The sequence below is a fragment of the Odontesthes bonariensis genome, chromosome 14 (assembly GCF_027942865.1).
Source record: "Odontesthes bonariensis isolate fOdoBon6 chromosome 14, fOdoBon6.hap1, whole genome shotgun sequence".
Taxonomy (NCBI): domain Eukaryota; kingdom Metazoa; phylum Chordata; class Actinopteri; order Atheriniformes; family Atherinopsidae; genus Odontesthes; species Odontesthes bonariensis.
In genome coordinates this window covers 24,407,869-24,431,766 of record NC_134519.1, presented here as the reverse complement: position 1 = coordinate 24,431,766, position 23,898 = coordinate 24,407,869, and the positions used below count along the sequence as shown (strand labels likewise).

Genomic DNA, 23,898 nt, shown 5'->3' with positions numbered 1-23,898 from the left:
AACATATTTACATAAAAGTTGGGCCTTTTTTTCTTCACGATTTTAGTGCTTGGTAACATTGTCAGAAATGTTGTCATTTCACAGTATGTTTATCTCTGAGGACATGGCAATCTTTATTACATTTCAATGTTCCAAAGGTCCCCCCCCCAATCATATGGCCTAATGAGACAGACAAAACATTCCCTGTATTATGGCATTTTTGATGAAAGGTATATTTTTCCAACATATTTGAATTTATGAGTAAGCTTAGAACAAGTGGTGGTATTTTTCCTGTAAATTCCTGATTTTGTTTGAAGACTTTCTGTTTGTAATATTATTTTCATCTTATGGATTGTAAGTGAGGTAGTCACAAATGCCTACTTGAGTGGTCTCATCAAAGATGAGAAAGGGAAGAAGTGTTAATGTAAAGCAAAGATCAGGTTCCACCAAGATTTGAACTCGGATCGCTGGATTCAGAGTCCAGAGTGCTAACCATTACACCATGGAACCCTGTATATAATCATAATATCTATTAGAAAAAAAATCATACCTCTATATGCACTTTGACACATGTCAGTAGTAAGATTGATGAATTAACAAATTATGTCCACTTGCAGTTCCATGTGAACTCCTGGAAAAGAAGAAACTAAATATCAAAGTGCTTTAACTCTTAAACCCTTCTTCCAGTTTCAATGTGAATATTCTAAAATCAAACAGAAAGTCTTCCCTGTAAGCTTGGAAATATTCAGGTAAATAGTTGGAAATAAAAATCTGGACTGCTTCAGTAACCCTAATTGAACATATTTACATAAAAGTTGGGCCTTTTTTTTTCACATTTTTAGTGCTTGGTAACATTGTCAGAAATGTTGTCATTTCACAGTATGTTTATCTCTGAGGACATGGCAATCTTTATTACATTTCAATGTTCCAAATGTTTTCCCCTCATCATATGGCCTGATGAGACAGACAAAACATTCCCTGTATTATGGCATTTTTGATCAAAGGTATATTTTTCCAACATATTTGAATTTATGAGTAAGCTTAGAACAAGTGGTGGTGTTTTTCCTGTAAATTCCTGATTTTGTTTGAAGACTTTCTGTTTGTAATATTATTTTCATCTTATGGATTGTAAGTGAGGTAGTCATAAATGACTAAGTGAGTGGTCTCATCAAAGATGAGAAAGGGAAGAAGTGTTAATGTAAAGCAAAGATCAGGTTCCACCGAGATTTGAACTCGGATCCCTGGATTCAGAGTCCAGAGTGCTAACCATTACACCATGGAACCCTGTATATAATCATAATATCTATTAGAAAAAAAATCATACCTCTATATGCACTTTGACACATGTCAGTAGTAAGATTGATGAATTAACAAATTATGTCCACTTGCAGTTCCATGTGAACTCCTGGAAAAGAAGAAACTAAATATCAAAGTGCTTTAACTCTTAAACCCTTCTTCCAGTTTCAATGTGAATATTCTAAAATCAAACAGAAAGTCTTCCCTGTAAGCTTGGAAATATTCAGGTAAATAGTTGGAAATAAAAATCTGGACTGCTTCAGTAACCCTAATTGAACATATTTACATAAAAGTTGGGCCTTTTTTTCTTCACATTTTTAGTGCTTGGTAACATTGTCAGAAATGTTGTCATTTCACAGTATGTTTATCTCTGAGGACATGGCAATCTTTATTACATTTCAATGTTCCAAAGGTCCCCCCCCCCCATCATATGGCCTAATGAGACAGACAAAACATTCCCTGTATTATGGCATTTTTGATGAAAGGTATATTTTTCATCCATCATTCCATCCATTTTCTAAACTGCTGAATCAGTCGGCCGGGTCGCGGGGGGGCTGGAGCCTATTCCAGCAGTCAATGGGCGAGAGTATATTTTTCAAGATATTTGAATTTATGAGTAAGCTTAGAACAAGTGGTGGTATTTTTCCTGTAAATTCCTGATTTTGTTTGAAGACTTTCTGTTTGTAATATTATTTTCATCTTATGGATTGTAAGTGAGGTAGTCATAAATGCGTACTTGAGTGGTCTCATCAAAGATGAGAAAGGGAAGAAGTGTTAATGTAAAGCAAAGATCAGGTTCCATCGAGATTTGAACTCGGATCGCTGGATTCAGAGTCCAGAGTGCTAACCATTACACCATGGAACCCTGTATATAATCATAATATCTATTAGAAAAAAAATCATACCACTATATGCACTTTGACACATGTCAGTAGTAAGATTGATGAATTAACAAATTATGTCCACTTGCAGTTCCATGTGAACTCCTGGAAAAGAAGAAACTAAATATCAAAGTGCTTTAACTCTTAAACCCTTCTTCCAGTTTCAATGTGAATATTCTAAAATCAAACAGAAAGTCTTCCCTGTAAGCTTGGAAATATTCAGGTAAATAGTTGGAAATAAAAATCTGGACTGCTTCAGTAACCCTAATTGAACATATTTACATAAAAGTTGGGCCTTTTTTTCTTCACATTTTTAGTGCTTGGTAACATTGTCAGAAATGTTGTCATTTCACAGTATGTTTATCTCTGAGGACATGGCAATCTTTATTACATTTCAATGTTCCAAATGTTTTCCCCTCATCATATGGCCTGATGAGACAGACAAAACATTCCCTGTATTATGGCATTTTTGATGAAAGGTATATTTTTCCAACATATTTGAATTTATGAGTAAGCTTAGAACAAGTGGTGGTATTTTTCCTGTAAATTCCTGATTTTGTTTGAAGACTTTATGTTTGTAATATTATTTTCATCTTATGGATTGTAAGTGAGGAGTCATAAATGACTAAGTGAGTGGTCTCATCAAAGATGAGAAAGGGAAGAAGTGTTAATGTAAAGCAAAGATCAGGTTTCACCGAGATTTGAACTCAGATCGCTGGATTCAGAGTCCAGAGTGCTAACCATTACACCATGGAACAAGGTATATGGCCATAATATCTATAAGAAAAAAAATCATACCTCTATATGCACTTTGACACATGTCAGTAGTAAAATTGATGAATTAACAAATTATGTCCACTTGCCCACTTCAATCTGAACTCCTGGAAAAGAAGAAACTAAATATCAAAGTGCTTTAACTCTTAAACCCTTCTTCCAGTTTCAACGTGAATATTCTAAAATCAAACAGAAAGTCTTCCCTGTAAGCTTGGAAATATTCAGGTAAATAGTTGGAAATAAAAATCTGGACTGCTTCAGTAACCCTAATTGAACATATTTACATAAAAGTTGGGCCTTTTTTTCTTCACGATTTTAGTGCTTGGTAACATTGTCAGAAATGTTGTCATTTCACAGTATGTTTATCTCTGAGGACATGGCAATCTTTATTACATTTCAATGTTCCAAAGGTCCCCCCCCCCAATCATATGGCCTAATGAGACAGACAAAACATTCCCTGTATTATGGCATTTTTGATCAAAGGTATATTTTTCCAACATATTTGAATTTATGAGTAAGCTTAGAAGAAGTGGTGGTATTTTTCCTGTAAATTCCTGTAAATTCCTGATTTAGTTTGAAGACTTTCTGTTGGTAATATTGTTTTCAACTTATGGATTGTAAGTGAGGTAGTCATAAATGCCTACTTGAGTGGTCTCATCAAAGATGAGAAAGGGAAGAAGTGTTAATGTAAAGCAAAGATCAGGTTCCACCGAGATTTGAACTCGGATCGCTGGATTCAGAGTCCAGAGTGCTAACCATTACACCATGGAACCCTGTATATAATCATAATATCTATTAGAAAAAAAATCATACCACTATATGCACTTTGACACATGTCAGTAGTAAGATTGATGAATTAACAAATTATGTCCACTTGCAGTTCCATGTGAACTCCTGGAAAAGAAGAAACTAAATATCAAAGTGCTTTAACTCTTAAACCCTTCTTCCAGTTTCAATGTGAATATTCTAAAATCAAACAGAAAGTCTTCCCTGTAAGCTTGGAAATATTCAGGTAAATAGTTGGAAATAAAAATCTGGACTGCTTCAGTAACCCTAATTGAACATATTTACATAAAAGTTGGGCCTTTTTTTCTTCACATTTTTAGTGCTTGGTAACATTGTCAGAAATGTTGTCATTTCACAGTATGTTTATCTCTGAGGACATGGCAATCTTTATTACATTTCAATGTTCCAAATGTTTTCCCCTCATCATATGGCCTGATGAGACAGACAAAACATTCCCTGTATTATGGCATTTTTGATGAAAGGTATATTTTTCCAACATATTTGAATTTATGAGTAAGCTTAGAACAAGTGGTGGTATTTTTCCTGTAAATTCCTGATTTTGTTTGAAGACTTTATGTTTGTAATATTATTTTCATCTTATGGATTGTAAGTGAGGAGTCATAAATGACTAAGTGAGTGGTCTCATCAAAGATGAGAAAGGGAAGAAGTGTTAATGTAAAGCAAAGATCAGGTTTCACCGAGATTTGAACTCAGATCGCTGGATTCAGAGTCCAGAGTGCTAACCATTACACCATGGAACAAGGTATATGGCCATAATATCTATAAGAAAAAAAATCATACCTCTATATGCACTTTGACACATGTCAGTAGTAAAATTGATGAATTAACAAATTATGTCCACTTGCCCACTTCAATCTGAACTCCTGGAAAAGAAGAAACTAAATATCAAAGTGCTTTAACTCTTAAACCCTTCTTCCAGTTTCAACGTGAATATTCTAAAATCAAACAGAAAGTCTTCCCTGTAAGCTTGGAAATATTCAGGTAAATAGTTGGAAATAAAAATCTGGACTGCTTCAGTAACCCTAATTGAACATATTTACATAAAAGTTGGGCCTTTTTTTCTTCACGATTTTAGTGCTTGGTAACATTGTCAGAAATGTTGTCATTTCACAGTATGTTTATCTCTGAGGACATGGCAATCTTTATTACATTTCAATGTTCCAAAGGTCCCCCCCCCCAATCATATGGCCTAATGAGACAGACAAAACATTCCCTGTATTATGGCATTTTTGATCAAAGGTATATTTTTCCAACATATTTGAATTTATGAGTAAGCTTAGAAGAAGTGGTGGTATTTTTCCTGTAAATTCCTGTAAATTCCTGATTTAGTTTGAAGACTTTCTGTTGGTAATATTGTTTTCAACTTATGGATTGTAAGTGAGGTAGTCATAAATGCCTACTTGAGTGGTCTCATCAAAGATGAGAAAGGGAAGAAGTGTTAATGTAAAGCAAAGATCAGGTTCCACCGAGATTTGAACTCGGATCGCTGGATTCAGAGTCCAGAGTGCTAACCATTACACCATGGAACCCTGTATATAATCATAATATCTATTAGAAAAAAAATTCATACCACTATATGCACTTTGACACATGTCAGTAGTAAGATTGATGAATTAACAAATTATGTCCACTTGCAGTTCCATGTGAACTCCTGGAAAAGAAGAAACTAAATATCAAAGTGCTTTAACTCTTAAACCCTTCTTCCAGTTTCAATGTGAATATTCTAAAATCAAACAGAAAGTCTTCCCTGTAAGCTTGGAAATATTCAGGTAAATAGTTGGAAATAAAAATCTGGACTGCTTCAGTAACCCTAATTGAACATATTTACATAAAAGTTGGGCCTTTTTTTCTTCACATTTTTAGTGCTTGGTAACATTGTCAGAAATGTTGTCATTTCACAGTATGTTTATCTCTGAGGACATGGCAATCTTTATTACATTTCAATGTTCCAAATGTTTTCCCCTCATCATATGGCCTGATGAGACAGACAAAACATTCCCTGTATTATGGCATTTTTGATGAAAGGTATATTTTTCCAACATATTTGAATTTATGAGTAAGCTTAGAACAAGTGGTGGTATTTTTCCTGTAAATTCCTGATTTTGTTTGAAGACTTTATGTTTGTAATATTATTTTCATCTTATGGATTGTAAGTGAGGAGTCATAAATGACTAAGTGAGTGGTCTCATCAAAGATGAGAAAGGGAAGAAGTGTTAATGTAAAGCAAAGATCAGGTTTCACCGAGATTTGAACTCAGATCGCTGGATTCAGAGTCCAGAGTGCTAACCATTACACCATGGAACAAGGTATATGGCCATAATATCTATAAGAAAAAAAATCATACCTCTATATGCACTTTGACACATGTCAGTAGTAAAATTGATGAATTAACAAATTATGTCCACTTGCCCAGTTCAATCTGAACTCCTGGAAAAGAAGAAACTAAATATCAAAGTGCTTTAACTCTTAAACCCTTCTTCCAGTTTCAACGTGAATATTCTAAAATCAAACAGAAAGTCTTCCCTGTAAGCTTGGAAATATTCAGGTAAATAGTTGGAAATAAAAATCTGGACTGCTTCAGTAACCCTAATTGAACATATTCATATAAAAGTTGGGCCTTTTTTTCTTCACGATTTTAGTGCTTGGTAACATTGTCAGAAATGTTGTCATTTCACAGTATGTTTATCTCTGAGGACATGGCAATCTTTATTACATTTCAATGTTCCAAAGGTCCCCCCCCCCAATCATATGGCCTAATGAGACAGACAAAACATTCCCTGTATTATGGCATTTTTGATCAAAGGTATATTTTTCCAACATATTTGAATTTATGAGTAAGCTTAGAAGAAGTGGTGGTATTTTTCCTGTAAATTCCTGTAAATTCCTGATTTAGTTTGAAGACTTTCTGTTGGTAATATTGTTTTCAACTTATGGATTGTAAGTGAGGTAGTCATAAATGCCTACTTGAGTGGTCTCATCAAAGATGAGAAAGGGAAGAAGTGTTAATGTAAAGCAAAGATCAGGTTCCACCGAGATTTGAACTCTGATCGCTGGATTCAGAGTCCAGAGTGCTAACCATTACACCATGGAACCCTGTATATAAGCATAATATCTATTAGAAAAAAAATTCATACCACTATATGCACTTTGCCACATGTCAGAAGTAAGTTTAATGAATTAACAAATTATGTCCACTTGCCCAGTTCCATGTGAACTCCTGGAAAAGGAGAAACTAAATATCAAAGTTCTTTAACTCTTAAACCCTTCTTCCAGTTTCAATGTGAATATTCTAAAATCAAACAGAAAGTCTTCACTGTAAGCTTGGAAATATTCAGGTAAATAGTTGGAAATAAAATTCTGGACTGCTTCAGTAAACCTAATTGAACATATTTACATAACAGTTGGGCCTTTTTTTCTTCACGATTTTAGTGCTTGGTAACATTGTAAGAAATTTTGTCATTTCACAGTATGTTTATCTCTGAGGACATGGCAATCTTTATTACATTTCAATGTTCCAAATGTTTCCCCCCATCATATGGCCTGATGAGACAGACAAAACATTCCCTGTATTATGGCATTTTTGATCAAAGGTATATTTTTCCAACATATTTGAATTTATGAGTAAGCTTAGAACAAGTGGTGGTGTTTTTCCTGTAAATTCCTGATTTTGTTTGAAGACTTTCTGTTTGTAATATTATTTTCATCTTATGGATTGTAAGTGAGGTAGTCATAAATGCCTACTTGAGTGGTCTCATCAAAGATGAGAAAGGGAAGAAGTGTTAATGTAAAGCAAAGATCAGGTTCCACCGAGATTTGAACTCGGATCCCTGGATTCAGAGTCCAGAGTGCTAACCATTACACCATGGAACCCTGTATATAATCATAATATCTATTAGAAAAAAAATCATACCTCTATATGCACTTTGACACATGTCAGTAGTAAGATTGATGAATTAACAAATTATGTCCACTTGCAGTTCCATGTGAACTCCTGGAAAAGAAGAAACTAAATATCAAAGTGCTTTAACTCTTAAACCCTTCTTCCAGTTTCATTGTGAATATTCTAAAATCAAACAGAAAGTCTTCCCTGTAAGCTTGGAAATATTCAGGTAAATAGTTGGAAATAAAAATCTGGACTGCTTCAGTAACCCTAATTGAACATATTTACATAAAAGTTGGGCCTTTTTTTCTTCACATTTTTAGTGCTTGGTAACATTGTCAGAAATGTTGTCATTTCACAGTATGTTTATCTCTGAGGACATGGCAATCTTTATTACATTTCAATGTTCCAAAGGTCCCCCCCCCCCATCATATGGCCTAATGAGACAGACAAAACATTCCCTGTATTATGGCATTTTTGATGAAAGGTATATTTTTCATCCATCATTCCATCCATTTTCTAAACTGCTGAATCAGTCGGCCGGGTCGCGGGGGGGCTGGAGCCTATTCCAGCAGTCAATGGGCGAGAGTATATTTTTCAAGATATTTGAATTTATGAGTAAGCTTAGAACAAGTGGTGGTATTTTTCCTGTAAATTCCTGATTTTGTTTGAAGACTTTCTGTTTGTAATATTATTTTCATCTTATGGATTGTAAGTGAGGTAGTCATAAATGCGTACTTGAGTGGTCTCATCAAAGATGAGAAAGGGAAGAAGTGTTAATGTAAAGCAAAGATCAGGTTCCACCGAGATTTGAACTCGGATCCCTGGATTCAGAGTCCAGAGTGCTAACCATTACACCATGGAACCCTGTATATAATCATAATATCTATTAGAAAAAAAATCATACCACTATATGCACTTTGACACATGTCAGTAGTAAGATTGATGAATTAACAAATTATGTCCACTTGCCCAGTTCCATGTGAACTCCTGGAAAAGGAGAAACTAAATATCAAAGTTCTTTAACTCTTAAACCCTTCTTCCAGTTTCAATGTGAATATTCTAAAATCAAACAGAAAGTCTTCACTGTAAGCTTGGAAATATTCAGGTAAATAGTTGGAAATAAAATTCTGGACTGCTTCAGTAAACCTAATTGAACATATTTACATAACAGTTGGGCCTTTTTTTCTTCACGATTTTAGTGCTTGGTAACATTGTAAGAAATTTTGTCATTTCACAGTATGTTTATCTCTGAGGACATGGCAATCTTTATTACATTTCAATGTTCCAAATGTTTCCCCCCATCATATGGCCTGATGAGACAGACAAAACATTCCCTGTATTATGGCATTTTTGATCAAAGGTATATTTTTCCAACATATTTGAATTTATGAGTAAGCTTAGAACAAGTGGTGGTGTTTTTCCTGTAAATTCCTGATTTTGTTTGAAGACTTTCTGTTTGTAATATTATTTTCATCTTATGGATTGTAAGTGAGGTAGTCATAAATGACTAAGTGAGTGGTCTCATCAAAGATGAGAAAGGGAAGAAGTGTTAATGTAAAGCAAAGATCAGGTTCCACCGAGATTTGAACTCGGATCCCTGGATTCAGAGTCCAGAGTGCTAACCATTACACCATGGAACCCTGTATATAATCATAATATCTATTAGAAAAAAAATCATACCTCTATATGCACTTTGACACATGTCAGTAGTAAGATTGATGAATTAACAAATTATGTCCACTTGCAGTTCCATGTGAACTCCTGGAAAAGAAGAAACTAAATATCAAAGTGCTTTAACTCTTAAACCCTTCTTCCAGTTTCAATGTGAATATTCTAAAATCAAACAGAAAGTCTTCCCTGTAAGCTTGGAAATATTCAGGTAAATAGTTGGAAATAAAAATCTGGACTGCTTCAGTAACCCTAATTGAACATATTTACATAAAAGTTGGGCCTTTTTTTCTTCACATTTTTAGTGCTTGGTAACATTGTCAGAAATGTTGTCATTTCACAGTATGTTTATCTCTGAGGACATGGCAATCTTTATTACATTTCAATGTTCCAAAGGTCCCCCCCCCCCATCATATGGCCTAATGAGACAGACAAAACATTCCCTGTATTATGGCATTTTTGATGAAAGGTATATTTTTCATCCATCATTCCATCCATTTTCTAAACTGCTGAATCAGTCGGCCGGGTCGCGGGGGGGCTGGAGCCTATTCCAGCAGTCAATGGGCGAGAGTATATTTTTCAAGATATTTGAATTTATGAGTAAGCTTAGAACAAGTGGTGGTATTTTTCCTGTAAATTCCTGATTTTGTTTGAAGACTTTCTGTTTGTAATATTATTTTCATCTTATGGATTGTAAGTGAGGTAGTCATAAATGCGTACTTGAGTGGTCTCATCAAAGATGAGAAAGGGAAGAAGTGTTAATGTAAAGCAAAGATCAGGTTCCACCGAGATTTGAACTCGGATCGCTGGATTCAGAGTCCAGAGTGCTAACCATTACACCATGGAACCCTGTATATAATCATAATATCTATTAGAAAAAAAATTATACCACTATATGCACTTTGACACATGTCAGTAGTAAGATTGATGAATTAACAAATTATGTCCACTTGCAGTTCCATGTGAACTCCTGGAAAAGAAGAAACTAAATATCAAAGTGCTTTAACTCTTAAACCCTTCTTCCAGTTTCAATGTGAATATTCTAAAATCAAACAGAAAGTCTTCCCTGTAAGCTTGGAAATATTCAGGTAAATAGTTGGAAATAAAAATCTGGACTGCTTCAGTAACCCTAATTGAACATATTTACATAAAAGTTGGGCCTTTTTTTCTTCACATTTTTAGTGCTTGGTAACATTGTCAGAAATGTTGTCATTTCACAGTATGTTTATCTCTGAGGACATGGCAATCTTTATTACATTTCAATGTTCCAAATGTTTTCCCCTCATCATATGGCCTGATGAGACAGACAAAACATTCCCTGTATTATGGCATTTTTGATGAAAGGTATATTTTTCCAACATATTTGAATTTATGAGTAAGCTTAGAACAAGTGGTGGTATTTTTCCTGTAAATTCCTGATTTTGTTTGAAGACTTTATGTTTGTAATATTATTTTCATCTTATGGATTGTAAGTGAGGAGTCATAAATGACTAAGTGAGTGGTCTCATCAAAGATGAGAAAGGGAAGAAGTGTTAATGTAAAGCAAAGATCAGGTTTCACCGAGATTTGAACTCAGATCACTGGATTCAGAGTCCAGAGTGCTAACCATTACACCATGGAACAAGGTATATGGCCATAATATCTATAAGAAAAAAAATCATACCTCTATATGCACTTTGACACATGTCAGTAGTAAAATTGATGAATTAACAAATTATGTCCACTTGCCCAGTTCAATCTGAACTCCTGGAAAAGAAGAAACTAAATATCAAAGTGCTTTAACTCTTAAACCCTTCTTCCAGTTTCAACGTGAATATTCTAAAATCAAACAGAAAGTCTTCCCTGTAAGCTTGGAAATATTCAGGTAAATAGTTGGAAATAAAAATCTGGACTGCTTCAGTAACCCTAATTGAACATATTTACATAAAAGTTGGGCCTTTTTTTCTTCACGATTTTAGTGCTTGGTAACATTGTCAGAAATGTTGTCATTTCACAGTATGTTTATCTCTGAGGACATGGCAATCTTTATTACATTTCAATGTTCCAAAGGTCCCCCCCCCCAATCATATGGCCTAATGAGACAGACAAAACATTCCCTGTATTATGGCATTTTTGATCAAAGGTATATTTTTCCAACATATTTGAATTTATGAGTAAGCTTAGAAGAAGTGGTGGTATTTTTCCTGTAAATTCCTGTAAATTCCTGATTTAGTTTGAAGACTTTCTGTTGGTAATATTGTTTTCAACTTATGGATTGTAAGTGAGGTAGTCATAAATGCCTACTTGAGTGGTCTCATCAAAGATGAGAAAGGGAAGAAGTGTTAATGTAAAGCAAAGATCAGGTTCCACCGAGATTTGAACTCGGATCGCTGGATTCAGAGTCCAGAGTGCTAACCATTACACCATGGAACCCTGTATATAAGCATAATATCTATTAGAAAAAAAATTCATACCACTATATGCACTTTGCCACATGTCAGAAGTAAGTTTAATGAATTAACAAATTATGTCCACTTGCCCAGTTCCATGTGAACTCCTGGAAAAGGAGAAACTAAATATCAAAGTTCTTTAACTCTTAAACCCTTCTTCCAGTTTCAATGTGAATATTCTAAAATCAAACAGAAAGTCTTCACTGTAAGCTTGGAAATATTCAGGTAAATAGTTGGAAATAAAATTCTGGACTGCTTCAGTAAACCTAATTGAACATATTTACATAACAGTTGGGCCTTTTTTTCTTCACGATTTTAGTGCTTGGTAACATTGTAAGAAATGTTGTCATTTCACAGTATGTTTATCTCTGAGGACATGGCAATCTTTATTACATTTCAATGTTCCAAATGTTTCCCCCCATCATATGGCCTGATGAGACAGACAAAACATTCCCTGTATTATGGCATTTTTGATCAAAGGTATATTTTTCCAACATATTTGAATTTATGAGTAAGCTTAGAACAAGTGGTGGTGTTTTTCCTGTAAATTCCTGATTTTGTTTGAAGACTTTCTGTTTGTAATATTATTTTCATCTTATGGATTGTAAGTGAGGTAGTCATAAATGACTAAGTGAGTGGTCTCATCAAAGATGAGAAAGGGAAGAAGTGTTAATGTAAAGCAAAGATCAGGTTCCACCGAGATTTGAACTCGGATCCCTGGATTCAGAGTCCAGAGTGCTAACCATTACACCATGGAACCCTGTATATAATCATAATATCTATTAGAAAAAAAATCATACCTCTATATGCACTTTGACACATGTCAGTAGTAAGATTGATGAATTAACAAATTATGTCCACTTGCAGTTCCATGTGAACTCCTGGAAAAGAAGAAACTAAATATCAAAGTGCTTTAACTCTTAAACCCTTCTTCCAGTTTCAATGTGAATATTCTAAAATCAAACAGAAAGTCTTCCCTGTAAGCTTGGAAATATTCAGGTAAATAGTTGGAAATAAAAATCTGGACTGCTTCAGTAACCCTAATTGAACATATTTACATAAAAGTTGGGCCTTTTTTTCTTCACGATTTTAGTGCTTGGTAACATTGTCAGAAATGTTGTCATTTCACAGTATGTTTATCTCTGAGGACATGGCAATCTTTATTACATTTCAATGTTCCAAAGGTCCCCCCCCAATCATATGGCCTAATGAGACAGACAAAACATTCCCTGTATTATGGCATTTTTGATGAAAGGTATATTTTTCATCCATCATTCCATCCATTTTCTCAACTGCTGAATCAGTCGGCCGGGTCGCGGGGGGGCTGGAGCCTATTCCAGCAGTCAATGGGCGAGAGTATATTTTTCAAGATATTTGAATTTATGAGTAAGCTTAGAACAAGTGGTGGTATTTTTCTCGTAAATTCCTGATTTTGTTTGTAATATTATTTTCATCTTATGGATTGTAAGTGAGGTAGTCATAAATGCGTACTTGAGTGGTCTCATCAAAGATGAGAAAGGGAAGAAGTGTTAATGTAAAGCAAAGATCAGGTTCCACCGAGATTTGAACTCGGATCGCTGGATTCAGAGTCCAGAGTGCTAACCATTACACCATGGAACCCTGTATATAATCATAATATCTATTAGAAAAAAAATTCATACCACTATATGCACTTTGCCACATGTCAGTAGTAAGTTTAATGAATTAACAAATTATGTCCACTTGCAGTTCCATGTGAACTCCTGGAAAAGAAGAAACTAAATATCAAAGTGCTTTAACTCTTAAACCCTTCTTCCAGTTTCAATGTGAATATTCTAGAATCAAACAGAAAGTTTTCACTGTAAGCTTGGAAATATTCAGGTAAATAGTTGGAAATAAAAATCTGGACTGCTTCAGTAACCCTAATTGAACATATTTACATAAATGTTGGGCCTTTTTTTCTTCACATTTTTAGTGCTTTGTAACATTGTAAGAAATGTTGTCATTTCACAGTATGTTTATCTCTGAGGACATTGCAATCTTTATTACATTTCAATGTTCCAAATGTTTCCCCCCATCATATGGCCTAATGAGACAGACAAAACATTCCCTGTATTATGGCATTTTTGATGAAAGGTGTATTTTTCCAACATATTTGAATTTATGAGTAAGCTTTGAACAAGTGGTGGTATTTTTCCTGTAAATTCCTGATTTTGTTTGAAGACTTTCTGTTGGTAATATTGTTTTCATCTTATGGATTGTAAGTGAGGTAGTCATAAATGCGTACTTGAGTGGTCTCATCAAAGATGAGAAAGGGAAGAAGTGTTAATGTAAAGCAAAGATCAGGTTCCACCGAGATTTGAACTCAGATCAGTTACACCTGAACTCCTGGAAAAGAAGAAATTAAATATCAAAGTGTTAAATATTATCTATTATAAAAAATCTACCATATAAAATCTTAATCTCTGTTGATTAATTTGTGAAATTAACAAGTGATTTTCATTCTGTCTTAATCGAGTCACTTCAATGCACTTAGAAAACATGAATTTGAAGCACTTTCAAATGAAGTTTGAAACGACAAAGGTAAGAAGTGTTATTGTAAAGCAAAGATCAGGTTCCACCGAGATTTGAACTCGGATCGCTGGATTCAGAGTCCAGAGTGCTAACCATTACACCATGGAACCCTGCGTTATGAACGGAGTGCTACATTATTACCATATAGCTATAATGTGAAAAATCACAGGTATTATGATGTTATTTACTACGGCGAATTTCAAATGTGGCTACTCATAATTTCTACAGGAAAAAAATGCATTCCTCTATATTCCGCTGCCCACCGCTCCAGTGTATGGCATCTGTCTGAGTGTGAGACCCTGTGCTTGGGCATGAGTGTGTCAGCAAGTCCAACCTGGAGGAGTTAAAAGCGGAGGACAAATTTCGTGTATGCATGACAATAAATCTGATCTTATCTTATATTTTTCACGTAATGACTACACAAATATCCTCTGTTTGTCTGTAACTGTTGACGTGACAGTTTAATGACCTGTTACAACAAGTGACGCGGTAACCATGGAAACGGTCATTTCCAGTAAGGCTAAGTAAAGCGTGAGAGAAATGGCATCAAAACGGAAGGAAATCTTAAAATGCGTTCAGTCTGATGACTTAGAATCCCTCCAGCAACTTTTTGAAGATATAGGCGTCACAGAGGAGCCTCGGGAGCAGGACTTGTTTGGTGAAAAGGACGAGGTTGGAAGAAATGCTCTCTTAGTTGCCTCCATGTTAGGAAGGAGCGCCATCGTCAGAGAACTGGTCAAACACGGGGCCCAAGTTGATGAGCAGACAGTCAGGGGTGAGTGAAAAACAGAGGTACCAAAAACGTACGTGATAAATGACGTTGATAAAATGACTACAAATAGGCTAGACGAGGTTGGTCCATGGGGATATTAATACAGCAAGACGACTGGGCTGAAGTAAAAATAAAAAGGACTGCTGTATTAATTTATATGTCCAGCCTAGTTTATATAACTACACACACATATATAACCTGTACACAGCGCAACAAAAAGTTGTTTTTATTGTATTGTTGCTTCCCAGGTTATACATCCCTGCACCTCGCTTCATGCTGGGGCCACTCGGAGACAGTGAGGACCCTGCTCGAGCTGGGAGCTGATACCGAGGCCAAGACCTTCAGAGGGGAGCGACCTGTAGACCTGGCCAGGAAATACTCCAAAACGGACTGTGCAGACTGCCTCACCCAGGGTGCTGCTGAAGCTGATCAAAGCGGTGTGGATTAGCACAATCTGATCCCAAAGCACACCGTGTGTTTCACTGCTTGCAGAGACGAGAGACGACTTTCATCAAAGGCAAAAGAATAATAAGTAATCCAGTTCTCTGTGCGTTTTATTGAGTTTGTGCAGAAATCCCTCCACAGAAGTCACTGGTGACAGGAGGTAGCTGCAAAGGCTTTGTTGAAAAAAATGTGCAATATCAGAGGTCAGAGAAATGCCAGAAAAGTTTAGTAAAAACCATTTGACCAATTCTTCTTGTACTGTAAGCACGGGCCCGTCACACAGTGACCTTTGCTACTTTCATCTCTGTCTGCCACCTTTCCTTTCCACGTCCAAGACGAGAAGAAGGTTCCACGCCTCTTTACGCTGCTGTGTTATAGTAGTCCGTTTAATCTCAGAAATAGCTTTCTCAATCGGTAATTTTAGGCATTCTAGTATCACCCCGCCCCAACATTTATAAAGACCACAGAGGACATATCTGACAGTGTTAAAATCCTTTCTTGCAGTAGTTAATTGAATCGTTTCCATTTCAGATGGTTTAAAGAAAATCAAATTATGAACTCATCACTTCACCTTGTTTTATATAATTTCAATAAAACTGTGAATCCCCTGGCTGAACAGAAAACAAGTTCAACTTTGCTTGAGAGAGAGAGAGAGACACACACATAATGAGAGCATCAGTACTAAATGACCAACATCACATTCAAATTCCAACCTCTGGCAAACATTCATCTGAAGCCGAAGGGAGCTGAACGCTCCAGCAGTCTTGTCTACATAATTCCCAACAACGCACAGTTGCTATTGTTAGAGGTGTCCATAGTTTACATTCTCACAGGCGTTAACAGGGTCCGTTTGCTGCTGTTCAAAGAGTACAACACAGAGTTAGCGTTTCACTCTGTGACGTTGTGGGATATTGTCCCCCATCACCTTACCAAAACCGAGCAAACACCATCCCAACAATTCAACTTTGTTGGTGTGTTGGAGGAGGTGGGCAAACCCAAGCTTCAAGGAGGCTACAGAGGCCTGGTTAGTCCACACGCCTCCTAATTCATGCTTGCACAAGCAGTACGGGTTTAAAAAAATATATATAAACAATGGAGCCTCGTTGAAACGTTACCTCCATCTTTAACTCTCCTTTAAGCTTCTTAAAAGGGAAGCCCCAAACAGTTCGCATGTCATTTTCACATTTGTTAAAGGAAAATGCATTATTGTTTCAAAATTACAATTGTCATATAAACCACTGTTGCCATAGTAACTCAAGTTTAACATAGGAGGACCTGACCCTTAAGAGGTGCAACAGCTCTGGCTTTCCAAGCCACCATTTTCCTGTGTCCTCAGTCTGTGGCAGACTTTTTTCTTTTAACCTTAATACACTTTTTTATCTACACGATGTTAACAACACAGAGTGCTGAGACACACTGAATATATAACTATATCTTCTTCAGAACACTGACATGAGTGGTTCACTTTTTTTGTACAACGTAACGCAGCTTCAAAGCAAGTAATATAAGTCCAACTTCACTGGCTGTGGAACTCCCAGTTCAGACAGACCGACTCAGTTGCTGGGAACAGTACACAAAGACGCACAGCAGTTAGCAGAAAGAGGCTCATCAAGCTGGTGACACTTTCATTAGGATGGGATCTAAGAGGGGCTAAAGGTTAAACTCCAAATCATGCTAAGTACACTTCAACAATGTGAAGTCCAGTGATGATGGTTCAGGTGTGGCTCAAGCACAGTGCATATACAAGAGGAAGCGATGCAACGGTCCATCACAGTTTGATTCCAGACATGTTGAACAGTCTTAAACTCAGAACTTCCAATGAAATAAGTTAATTTAATTCTCAGTTTCAGAACATCCCTGAAACCAACCAACAACCCGTTTTCTGATGGTAAGCTGTGAGGTCATGAATGAGACTGTATATATAGAATTGGACTTCGGCATTGTCCTCCCCACCGCCCTGCTGTCTACTCTGTAGTTTGGTTCCACACATCCTCCAAAATTTACTAAGAAATGCAACAATCCAACCAACGCATTAGGACTGGAGAAAGGTACTCTGCTGAGGAGGCACCTTATGACTTCATTTAAGGGTCTGACTCAAGACTTGTGTATTTACGGCCTTTTAAGGAAAATAAATACAAAAATCAGCAACCCCAAGAGCCTCGCGTTTCAGGTTATTCTACCGATTTAAAATTCTGCTTAAGAACAGGGATACACGGCCTCATCTTCCATCCCATCAGGTGTTAAAAGCCTGAAGCTTCTCCTGCAGCAGCCTCTCTCTTTGATACATCTCTTTAGTCACGGCACTTTGAGTGCAACTCCTGGCAAAAATGATGGATTATGAATCATTACAGCACGAAGACGATGTTCATTCGGTTTCTCTATTTTAGAAAAACCTAAAACACATAAAGCCTTTTCATTATTTTTCCTCACAATTTGGTGGTTCCATAATTTCATCCTTTACTTCATCTGGAAAAAGAAAAAACTCCCCAAAAATTAATTAATTACTTTAGCTAAAACGATTTTATTACATTTTTCTGAGGTATTTTTTTTCAAAGTCAGAACGTTCAACTATTACATTTCTTTGTGTCACACTTGTGTTAAAAAAGTGAATCAACATACTCCAAGTATGCTGACTCCATACTTTTTCCAGGGATTGTTCAAACTTTTTTTTTTGTCAATGGGTGACAGAAAAACGATTAAAGATTATGGGCATGTTTTCCATATTCTTTCCCCTTTATTCACACCCTGTGACTGTCTTTTCTGCCCATTTGGATGAGGAACATTCAGGAACCCTTTTTAGTTGGACTTGTTTTGACTAACTTTAACTACAATGAATGTTGGTGGTTAGTTTCTAAACAGAATTTACAGAAAGATATTTTCTTGTACTGTAATGACCTCTTGAGGGTTTTTCTTTTTTTCCTAGCAGTTTCTGCCTCGCTTCCAGTGATGACAGGTGGTTGTTTGACTATCTGAGATGAGCTCATCCTGATGTTCACTCCATCATGGCTGTCTGTACCTTAGTCTTGGGTTTTCCTGGAAGATTATGTGAAGATGAGGATGGTGAGGGCCAGTGCTGTTTCACTGTAATATTCAGCACTGTGCTCCTCAGTTTAGTCTTTCACGCTGCAGTCCCCCCTGTCGTCTTCTTAGGTCGAGAGGACCGTTACTGTTCACCATACACCGCGAGCATGTATTTGCATGAGTGCCTGAGGAGAGGAGAATATGCCATGTCTTCAAGCTGAAAGATGTACGCATGAGTTTTTATTCAGAGCCATTTAGCCAGCTGTGTTGGTTCCACAGTCCAACTCAGTGGTCCATGCTGCTGACAGAGGCTCCAATCTAACTGACCGGTGGATGTTTGGTGTCTAACAAAGATGAAACTGTGCAGGCCTGGGTATGTTTAACATGACTCAGCTTCCACTGGCTCTGTGTTTGCGTCTTTCAGTGTTTCTCAGGGTCCCAGTTTGGTAGTTTCGCCAGTATAGCCTTGTGATCCACACCAACACTGGCAACCAGTCCTCCTTTATTTACTGGAGTTCCGGTGTAGTCGATGTTGTCTCCCTTTAGAGTGGTCATGTGACCTCCTGCAAACAAAGCAAGCACACAGTTAGTTGGAAAACAAGTCCACTGGAAATGTAGGCTTATGTTTAAGTACTTAAGTCAGAAAGGGAGGCTTGGCTGGAAAATCATGAGCTGTGTACACATTGTCAACTTGTTCACTCAGTCACTTACCTGCTGTATAGCATTTGCTTCATCGCAAACTGACTGGATAAGAACAGAAAGCCATTGATACATTTTGGACACTTGTTCGATTTAAGGAGGCTGCAACTGTGTGACAGATGTTTAATATATTCTTCAATATACTAGAGCATCTGCTCCATTAGGCTGCATTTCTTGCATAAATTGTATATGTTGATTAATGTCACTATTAACATACTTTGATGGTACATGATCATCTGTCAAGAAAATATGTCTGACTCACTATATAGTGACTGAGTGAATACTCTGAACTCAGCCATCGTCTCACATTTTGACAAATCTAATTCATTCAAACCACCCCCACACAATCCTAATGAAGATGAGCTGCTGATTACTCAATAGAACAACAAACGGTACAAGGGCCATCAATTTATTACCCAATGTAGTCCAGTCAATGAATTTTGCTTGCCAAAAAGAGTCTCTGGCAGTAATAATCAAGTCAGAGTAAAATTGGAAACTGAGAGGAAGCAAGACATTAAAAATGAGAGCTGTCAAATCACCCAGTGCGTTCAGAAGTGCTGCACCAGCACAGATGTCCCATTTCTTGATAAAGGTGATGTGGACATAAACATCGGCTTGGTCCATAGAGTCTGCTTCACTTGAAGGCATCTCCAACAGTGACAGGACCTTGTATCCTATGAGACGGGCACACACAAAAAAAAAGGCTGAAATGACTGGTTGCCTCTCACACTACTGCGTGCACAAACATCTTTTTCATGTTTGTTGACAATTCATTGAAAAAGAAAACAAACGAGGGGTTTTATTCAAGTAACTGTTATGCGAAATGTGTCAACTCTGCCGGTTTCCTGTATGACCTGGTACTGATGCCAACCTATTTAATGTCAAACTGTAAGGCTTCCACAGTCGTGAGTCAGCAAGGCAAATAAAATGACCACAAAGCCTCCATGCAGCTGTCTGCGAGCCGCCTGAACATTTGCAACCACACGAACTGCGTCTATTTTAAGTCTGTGCAGGACTGCGCGTGTGCCTGGATCAGCCTCCCGTTCAGAAAACAAGATGGATGCTTGTTTGGAGGATCTATCCTGCAGGGAGACTCACTTTTATCAACACGCCTACAATTTGTTCTTCAAAGAGTGCAACTGAGCGGAGACTACCGGTAGTTAAAGCGCATGCATTGAAAGCTTCGGTGCAGCTGAACCAAACCGTAGCTCGCATGGAGTCATCATGAAAAAGAAAAGTCCAGGAAATACTGCTAAAAACCTAACAAAAATGTCTGATAATTAACAAAGAAATTTACAGGGAAGAAAAATGAACATCTCTACTTTTCGTTTCCAACTGTTCATCATCATGGCAGATAACGCCTTAGACAACTTTTAATTGATAACTAGTAAATGCTATCAGATGTAAAAGAGTTCTCCATTTACCTGCTCCGCCTGCTTGGACTATTGTGCTGTTTCCAAAAGCATCGTGAATAAAACTCTTCACTTCTCCGGAGTGGGAACGTGACACAATAACCTTTGGAGGGCTGATACTGTAGGAAGACCGGGGACGCATGTTTGATCCCTGACCAACATACGCCCAGGCTGAGGAAGCAGCGATAGAGACAGAGACGGCGAAAGACGTTAGTAATAAAAAATGAAAAAATGGAACCGACTTCATTTGACTATAATCTCAGATCATTATTCGTAATTTAAGATTCAAAGGTGGAGCACGTTTTCTTAAATGCAAATAAGAGCCCAAAAAACTTACCAGTGAACCCTGTAAATGGCTGATGTATTACCCCAATGACTGGTTTACCCTCTAAAGCCACACACACCATTGTGGTCACATACTTCACAAGGTTCTCTGTAAAGAAAGAGGTTACAGGAAATGTCTCAGAACACAGAAATGAAGTAATAGAAGAGTACAACAGAGAAAGAAAAAAAAAAGTATGAGTAGGTCTCGACTATGTGGGAAATCCTCAAATATACGTGTAGTGTCTCTTTATCATCAATTGTAAAACTAGAGCAATATAATTACAGTGCCAGATTTGGTTGGCTTGTGCTCATAAAAATCCCTGAGGGAGAGTTGAGGACAGGATGAGACTGAATAAGGTTTGCAATAGCAGCTTAAATGCCTGGCCCAGCAGCATATTAAGCGTGACAGCACAGAGGTGGTGCCTGCAAAGGCTAAGACAAAGAAACGCACCAGGATCTGTGTCTTATCCATCTAAGCCTTCCAAAGCTTTAATTAGTTCCCCCAACTGGTCTTGCAGGTTCAGATTTAACTGCATTTCACGTCACACCACACTCCAACCCGACTTGGACAAGAATGCCACTACACCCAGACACGTGTCCTCTTTTGAAGTTGTACCAAATGGAAAAAAAGAGTAAATATTGACGGGGCTCTATGATCACTGTTCGCCGTCATGGAAAAGCTAACACCTGCCCAGCATCAGTCACAAGACTGCCGCAAGCTTAAACCAGAGAGGAGTACTCAAACTCTTTTCTATTCAAAGAAGAGCAGCAGAGAAACTGACACAATGGCAGCACAACTTCTTCCCACCTGTATACTCTTGAGTTGCATCGAGAGGGTCAATCCACACAGTGAGGCTCTCAGCAGCAACCTCCCTGCCCCCTTCGATCTTGTCTAATATTTCTGCTGGAATATCCCTGCTCCAGGTTGCCGGATCCACTTCGTTGTCGTGTTCCTCACTGTTAACCTTAAATAAAGAAATAATTCTATGACCTATGCTCTGGTCATATTCTAAACTTGACTTTAATGCACGTGGTTATATGGACCCTTTACGGCCTTTCCAGTCAAATCTAAAAAGAACAAGTAAAAAGGTATGAAGTGCTTCTGCTGATGTGCTCACCGTGACGTCAGGGAATGTGTTCTTTAGTAAGTTAAACATCTTCCTGTGAGACAGCAGGTCACCCGTAGTCAGAAGCTCTTTGGCGCCCTCCCTGGTCTCTCCCTTTGCCTTCTCATTCAGACCATTCTCGTCACGCACTCTCTTCACCTTGAAAGAAGGAAAAAGATGAATGAATAAAAAAAATCCGCACTTCACCTGCTTTATAGGTTAAAGTCTTATATCCAGTTCCTGTAAAGACAAAAGATTGTCCTACAGAGAAAACCATCCAACTGGCATGGAGTAAGTGAGAAAATGTGCTTTTCTTTTTTTAACCTTCATTAAGAATATCTGCACCAATATCGAGGTGGAAAACTGTAAAGGTTACTTCTGAAGTGTGTGTCACCTCAGTGGCTTCTAACAGAGAAATATTATCATGGAAACTACTTCATATTTGTTTCTTGAACTTGGAAAAAAGGTTTTTTTTTGTATTACCTCTTTACCACCCAGCACAGCAGCTTCCATGGAGACAGCCAGCAGGTCCCTCAGATCCACCTTTTTTCTGTGTCTGCAGATGCAAAGTCACAACATAAAGTTGGTTAAACTGTGGTTTACAGTATGAAATTCAATGTCGGCTTAAGCTTGCAGTTGAGTGAGCCGCAACAAATATTCAACAGTATGCGACTTAAGAGAAATGTGGATTTACTCGGTCATGAGTATTGAACAATTGCATGTTAAAGAGGAAAGCTTGTTACAGAGCTACAATCAGCCTGGCCCCAGAACCTTTACAGATGTTCATTCGGCCATATCAACCACAGTCTTCATAATCTCTTCCATTTTTATTTTTTGTCTGGCCACCTGGACCAGTATATTCTGTCTTTCACACAACGACGCTTTTCTATATCCCTCAGATGTATCACTCCCTAATACAGATGAAATTTAAGAAATTATAAGGACTTGACAGCATTCAGATACGCTATACACTCCGCTCCCAGACAGCAACCGTACCCCCAGTGAGAGACAATGCCAAGTTATGCCACTTTCTGCCATGACGGATGTTTCTTACCTGAAGGCAGCCAGGTGGCCGGAGAGGACTCCAGCATACAGGTGGTAGATGACACCGACTCCAAGCAGGCAGAACACCGCCACACCGAGAGGGGATAGCCGAATTCCCATCGGCGCCATGACCACGGGAGGAATCTTTGCGGTTTGTTAGCAAGAGAATACAAACAAGAACCAAATCCAATAACCCCACAGTGCTAGCAGTGCAGATGGATAGCTGACGTGGCTCCTCCGACCGCCGCAGGGCCCTGAAAAACCTTTATTTAGCTGTTTCACACCTGGCGCGTAGCTTCCTCATAGATAAGGCAGTCATCAAAGTAAAAGGTCGGAAAACGTGTTTGATTAAGCTGCCAAATAAAAACAAACACTGGCTAACTCTGATCAACCTGCTAGCCGATTAGCGTTCTCCCAGATGTAACGAGATTCAGCGAATAACCGACTGTCGTTTCAGTTCGCCACGACGCACATTCCGCTTTACGGACTGCTGGGCTGCTGCTTTGTGTCGCTGTTAACTAGTTAAAAGGAGCAAAGTGTTCAATGGTGTCGAACGCAAGACAGAACAATCCCATCTCTGTTCAGTCATTTTTCCTCCCTACGAGGTGACGTCACGACTCTTCACTCCTCTTCCGGGTTACAGCCCCTGTCGTCATCCTTGGGAGTTGGGTGTGTGTTTCAGTGTCGTTTGTTTGTTCGTATGCACGAGCTTTCTTGGCATTTCAGAGATAAGGCATTGGCAGAGGACTGAGCTTTCAAAGTGCCCTTCTAGTTTTGATAATGACCTATTTCAGAATGTCAATGTC

At 37.7% G+C, this 23,898-nt stretch overlaps 2 protein-coding genes and 12 non-coding genes across 14 annotated transcripts; 1 reads left to right on the top strand and 13 right to left on the bottom strand.

Annotated features, from left to right (window-relative positions):
* Window positions 1-1,191: 1,191 nt before the first annotated feature.
* Window positions 1,192-1,263, bottom strand: trnaq-cug (transfer RNA glutamine (anticodon CUG)). The gene has a single exon. It is a non-coding gene; the product is annotated as a tRNA-Gln (tRNA).
* Window positions 1,264-3,631: 2,368 nt separating this feature from the next.
* trnaq-cug (transfer RNA glutamine (anticodon CUG)) lies at window positions 3,632-3,703 on the bottom strand. The gene has a single exon. It is a non-coding gene; the product is annotated as a tRNA-Gln (tRNA).
* A 1,491-nt stretch (window positions 3,704-5,194) lies between these two features.
* Window positions 5,195-5,266, bottom strand: trnaq-cug (transfer RNA glutamine (anticodon CUG)). The gene has a single exon. It is a non-coding gene; the product is annotated as a tRNA-Gln (tRNA).
* Window positions 5,267-6,758: 1,492 nt separating this feature from the next.
* Window positions 6,759-6,830, bottom strand: trnaq-cug (transfer RNA glutamine (anticodon CUG)). The gene has a single exon. It is a non-coding gene; the product is annotated as a tRNA-Gln (tRNA).
* Window positions 6,831-7,535: 705 nt separating this feature from the next.
* On the bottom strand, window positions 7,536-7,607 carry trnaq-cug (transfer RNA glutamine (anticodon CUG)). The gene has a single exon. It is a non-coding gene; the product is annotated as a tRNA-Gln (tRNA).
* An 805-nt stretch (window positions 7,608-8,412) lies between these two features.
* Window positions 8,413-8,484, bottom strand: trnaq-cug (transfer RNA glutamine (anticodon CUG)). Its single transcript has one exon. It is a non-coding gene; the product is annotated as a tRNA-Gln (tRNA).
* Window positions 8,485-9,188: 704 nt separating this feature from the next.
* trnaq-cug (transfer RNA glutamine (anticodon CUG)) lies at window positions 9,189-9,260 on the bottom strand. The gene has a single exon. It is a non-coding gene; the product is annotated as a tRNA-Gln (tRNA).
* An 805-nt stretch (window positions 9,261-10,065) lies between these two features.
* On the bottom strand, window positions 10,066-10,137 carry trnaq-cug (transfer RNA glutamine (anticodon CUG)). The gene has a single exon. It is a non-coding gene; the product is annotated as a tRNA-Gln (tRNA).
* A 1,491-nt stretch (window positions 10,138-11,628) lies between these two features.
* trnaq-cug (transfer RNA glutamine (anticodon CUG)) lies at window positions 11,629-11,700 on the bottom strand. Its single transcript has one exon. It is a non-coding gene; the product is annotated as a tRNA-Gln (tRNA).
* A 705-nt stretch (window positions 11,701-12,405) lies between these two features.
* Window positions 12,406-12,477, bottom strand: trnaq-cug (transfer RNA glutamine (anticodon CUG)). The gene has a single exon. It is a non-coding gene; the product is annotated as a tRNA-Gln (tRNA).
* A 788-nt stretch (window positions 12,478-13,265) lies between these two features.
* On the bottom strand, window positions 13,266-13,337 carry trnaq-cug (transfer RNA glutamine (anticodon CUG)). The gene has a single exon. It is a non-coding gene; the product is annotated as a tRNA-Gln (tRNA).
* Window positions 13,338-14,308: 971 nt separating this feature from the next.
* Window positions 14,309-14,380, bottom strand: trnaq-cug (transfer RNA glutamine (anticodon CUG)). The gene has a single exon. It is a non-coding gene; the product is annotated as a tRNA-Gln (tRNA).
* Window positions 14,381-14,810: 430 nt separating this feature from the next.
* On the top strand, window positions 14,811-16,245 carry ankrd45 (ankyrin repeat domain 45). Its single transcript, XM_075483719.1, has 2 exons — window positions 14,811-15,045; window positions 15,291-16,245. Exons 1-2 carry the CDS (start codon window positions 14,811-14,813, stop codon window positions 15,488-15,490), a joined length of 435 nt encoding a protein of 144 aa, XP_075339834.1. The 3' UTR covers window positions 15,491-16,245.
* Window positions 15,855-23,714, bottom strand: bpnt2 (3'(2'), 5'-bisphosphate nucleotidase 2). The gene is made up of 8 exons (XM_075483718.1): window positions 23,103-23,714; window positions 22,532-22,604; window positions 22,061-22,207; window positions 21,751-21,907; window positions 20,956-21,051; window positions 20,631-20,789; window positions 19,746-19,880; window positions 15,855-19,070 (listed from the first exon to the last, which is right to left on the bottom strand). Exons 1-8 carry the CDS (start codon window positions 23,219-23,221, stop codon window positions 18,928-18,930), a joined length of 1,029 nt encoding a protein of 342 aa, XP_075339833.1. The 5' UTR covers window positions 23,222-23,714; the 3' UTR covers window positions 15,855-18,927.
* Window positions 23,715-23,898: the final 184 nt, after the last annotated feature.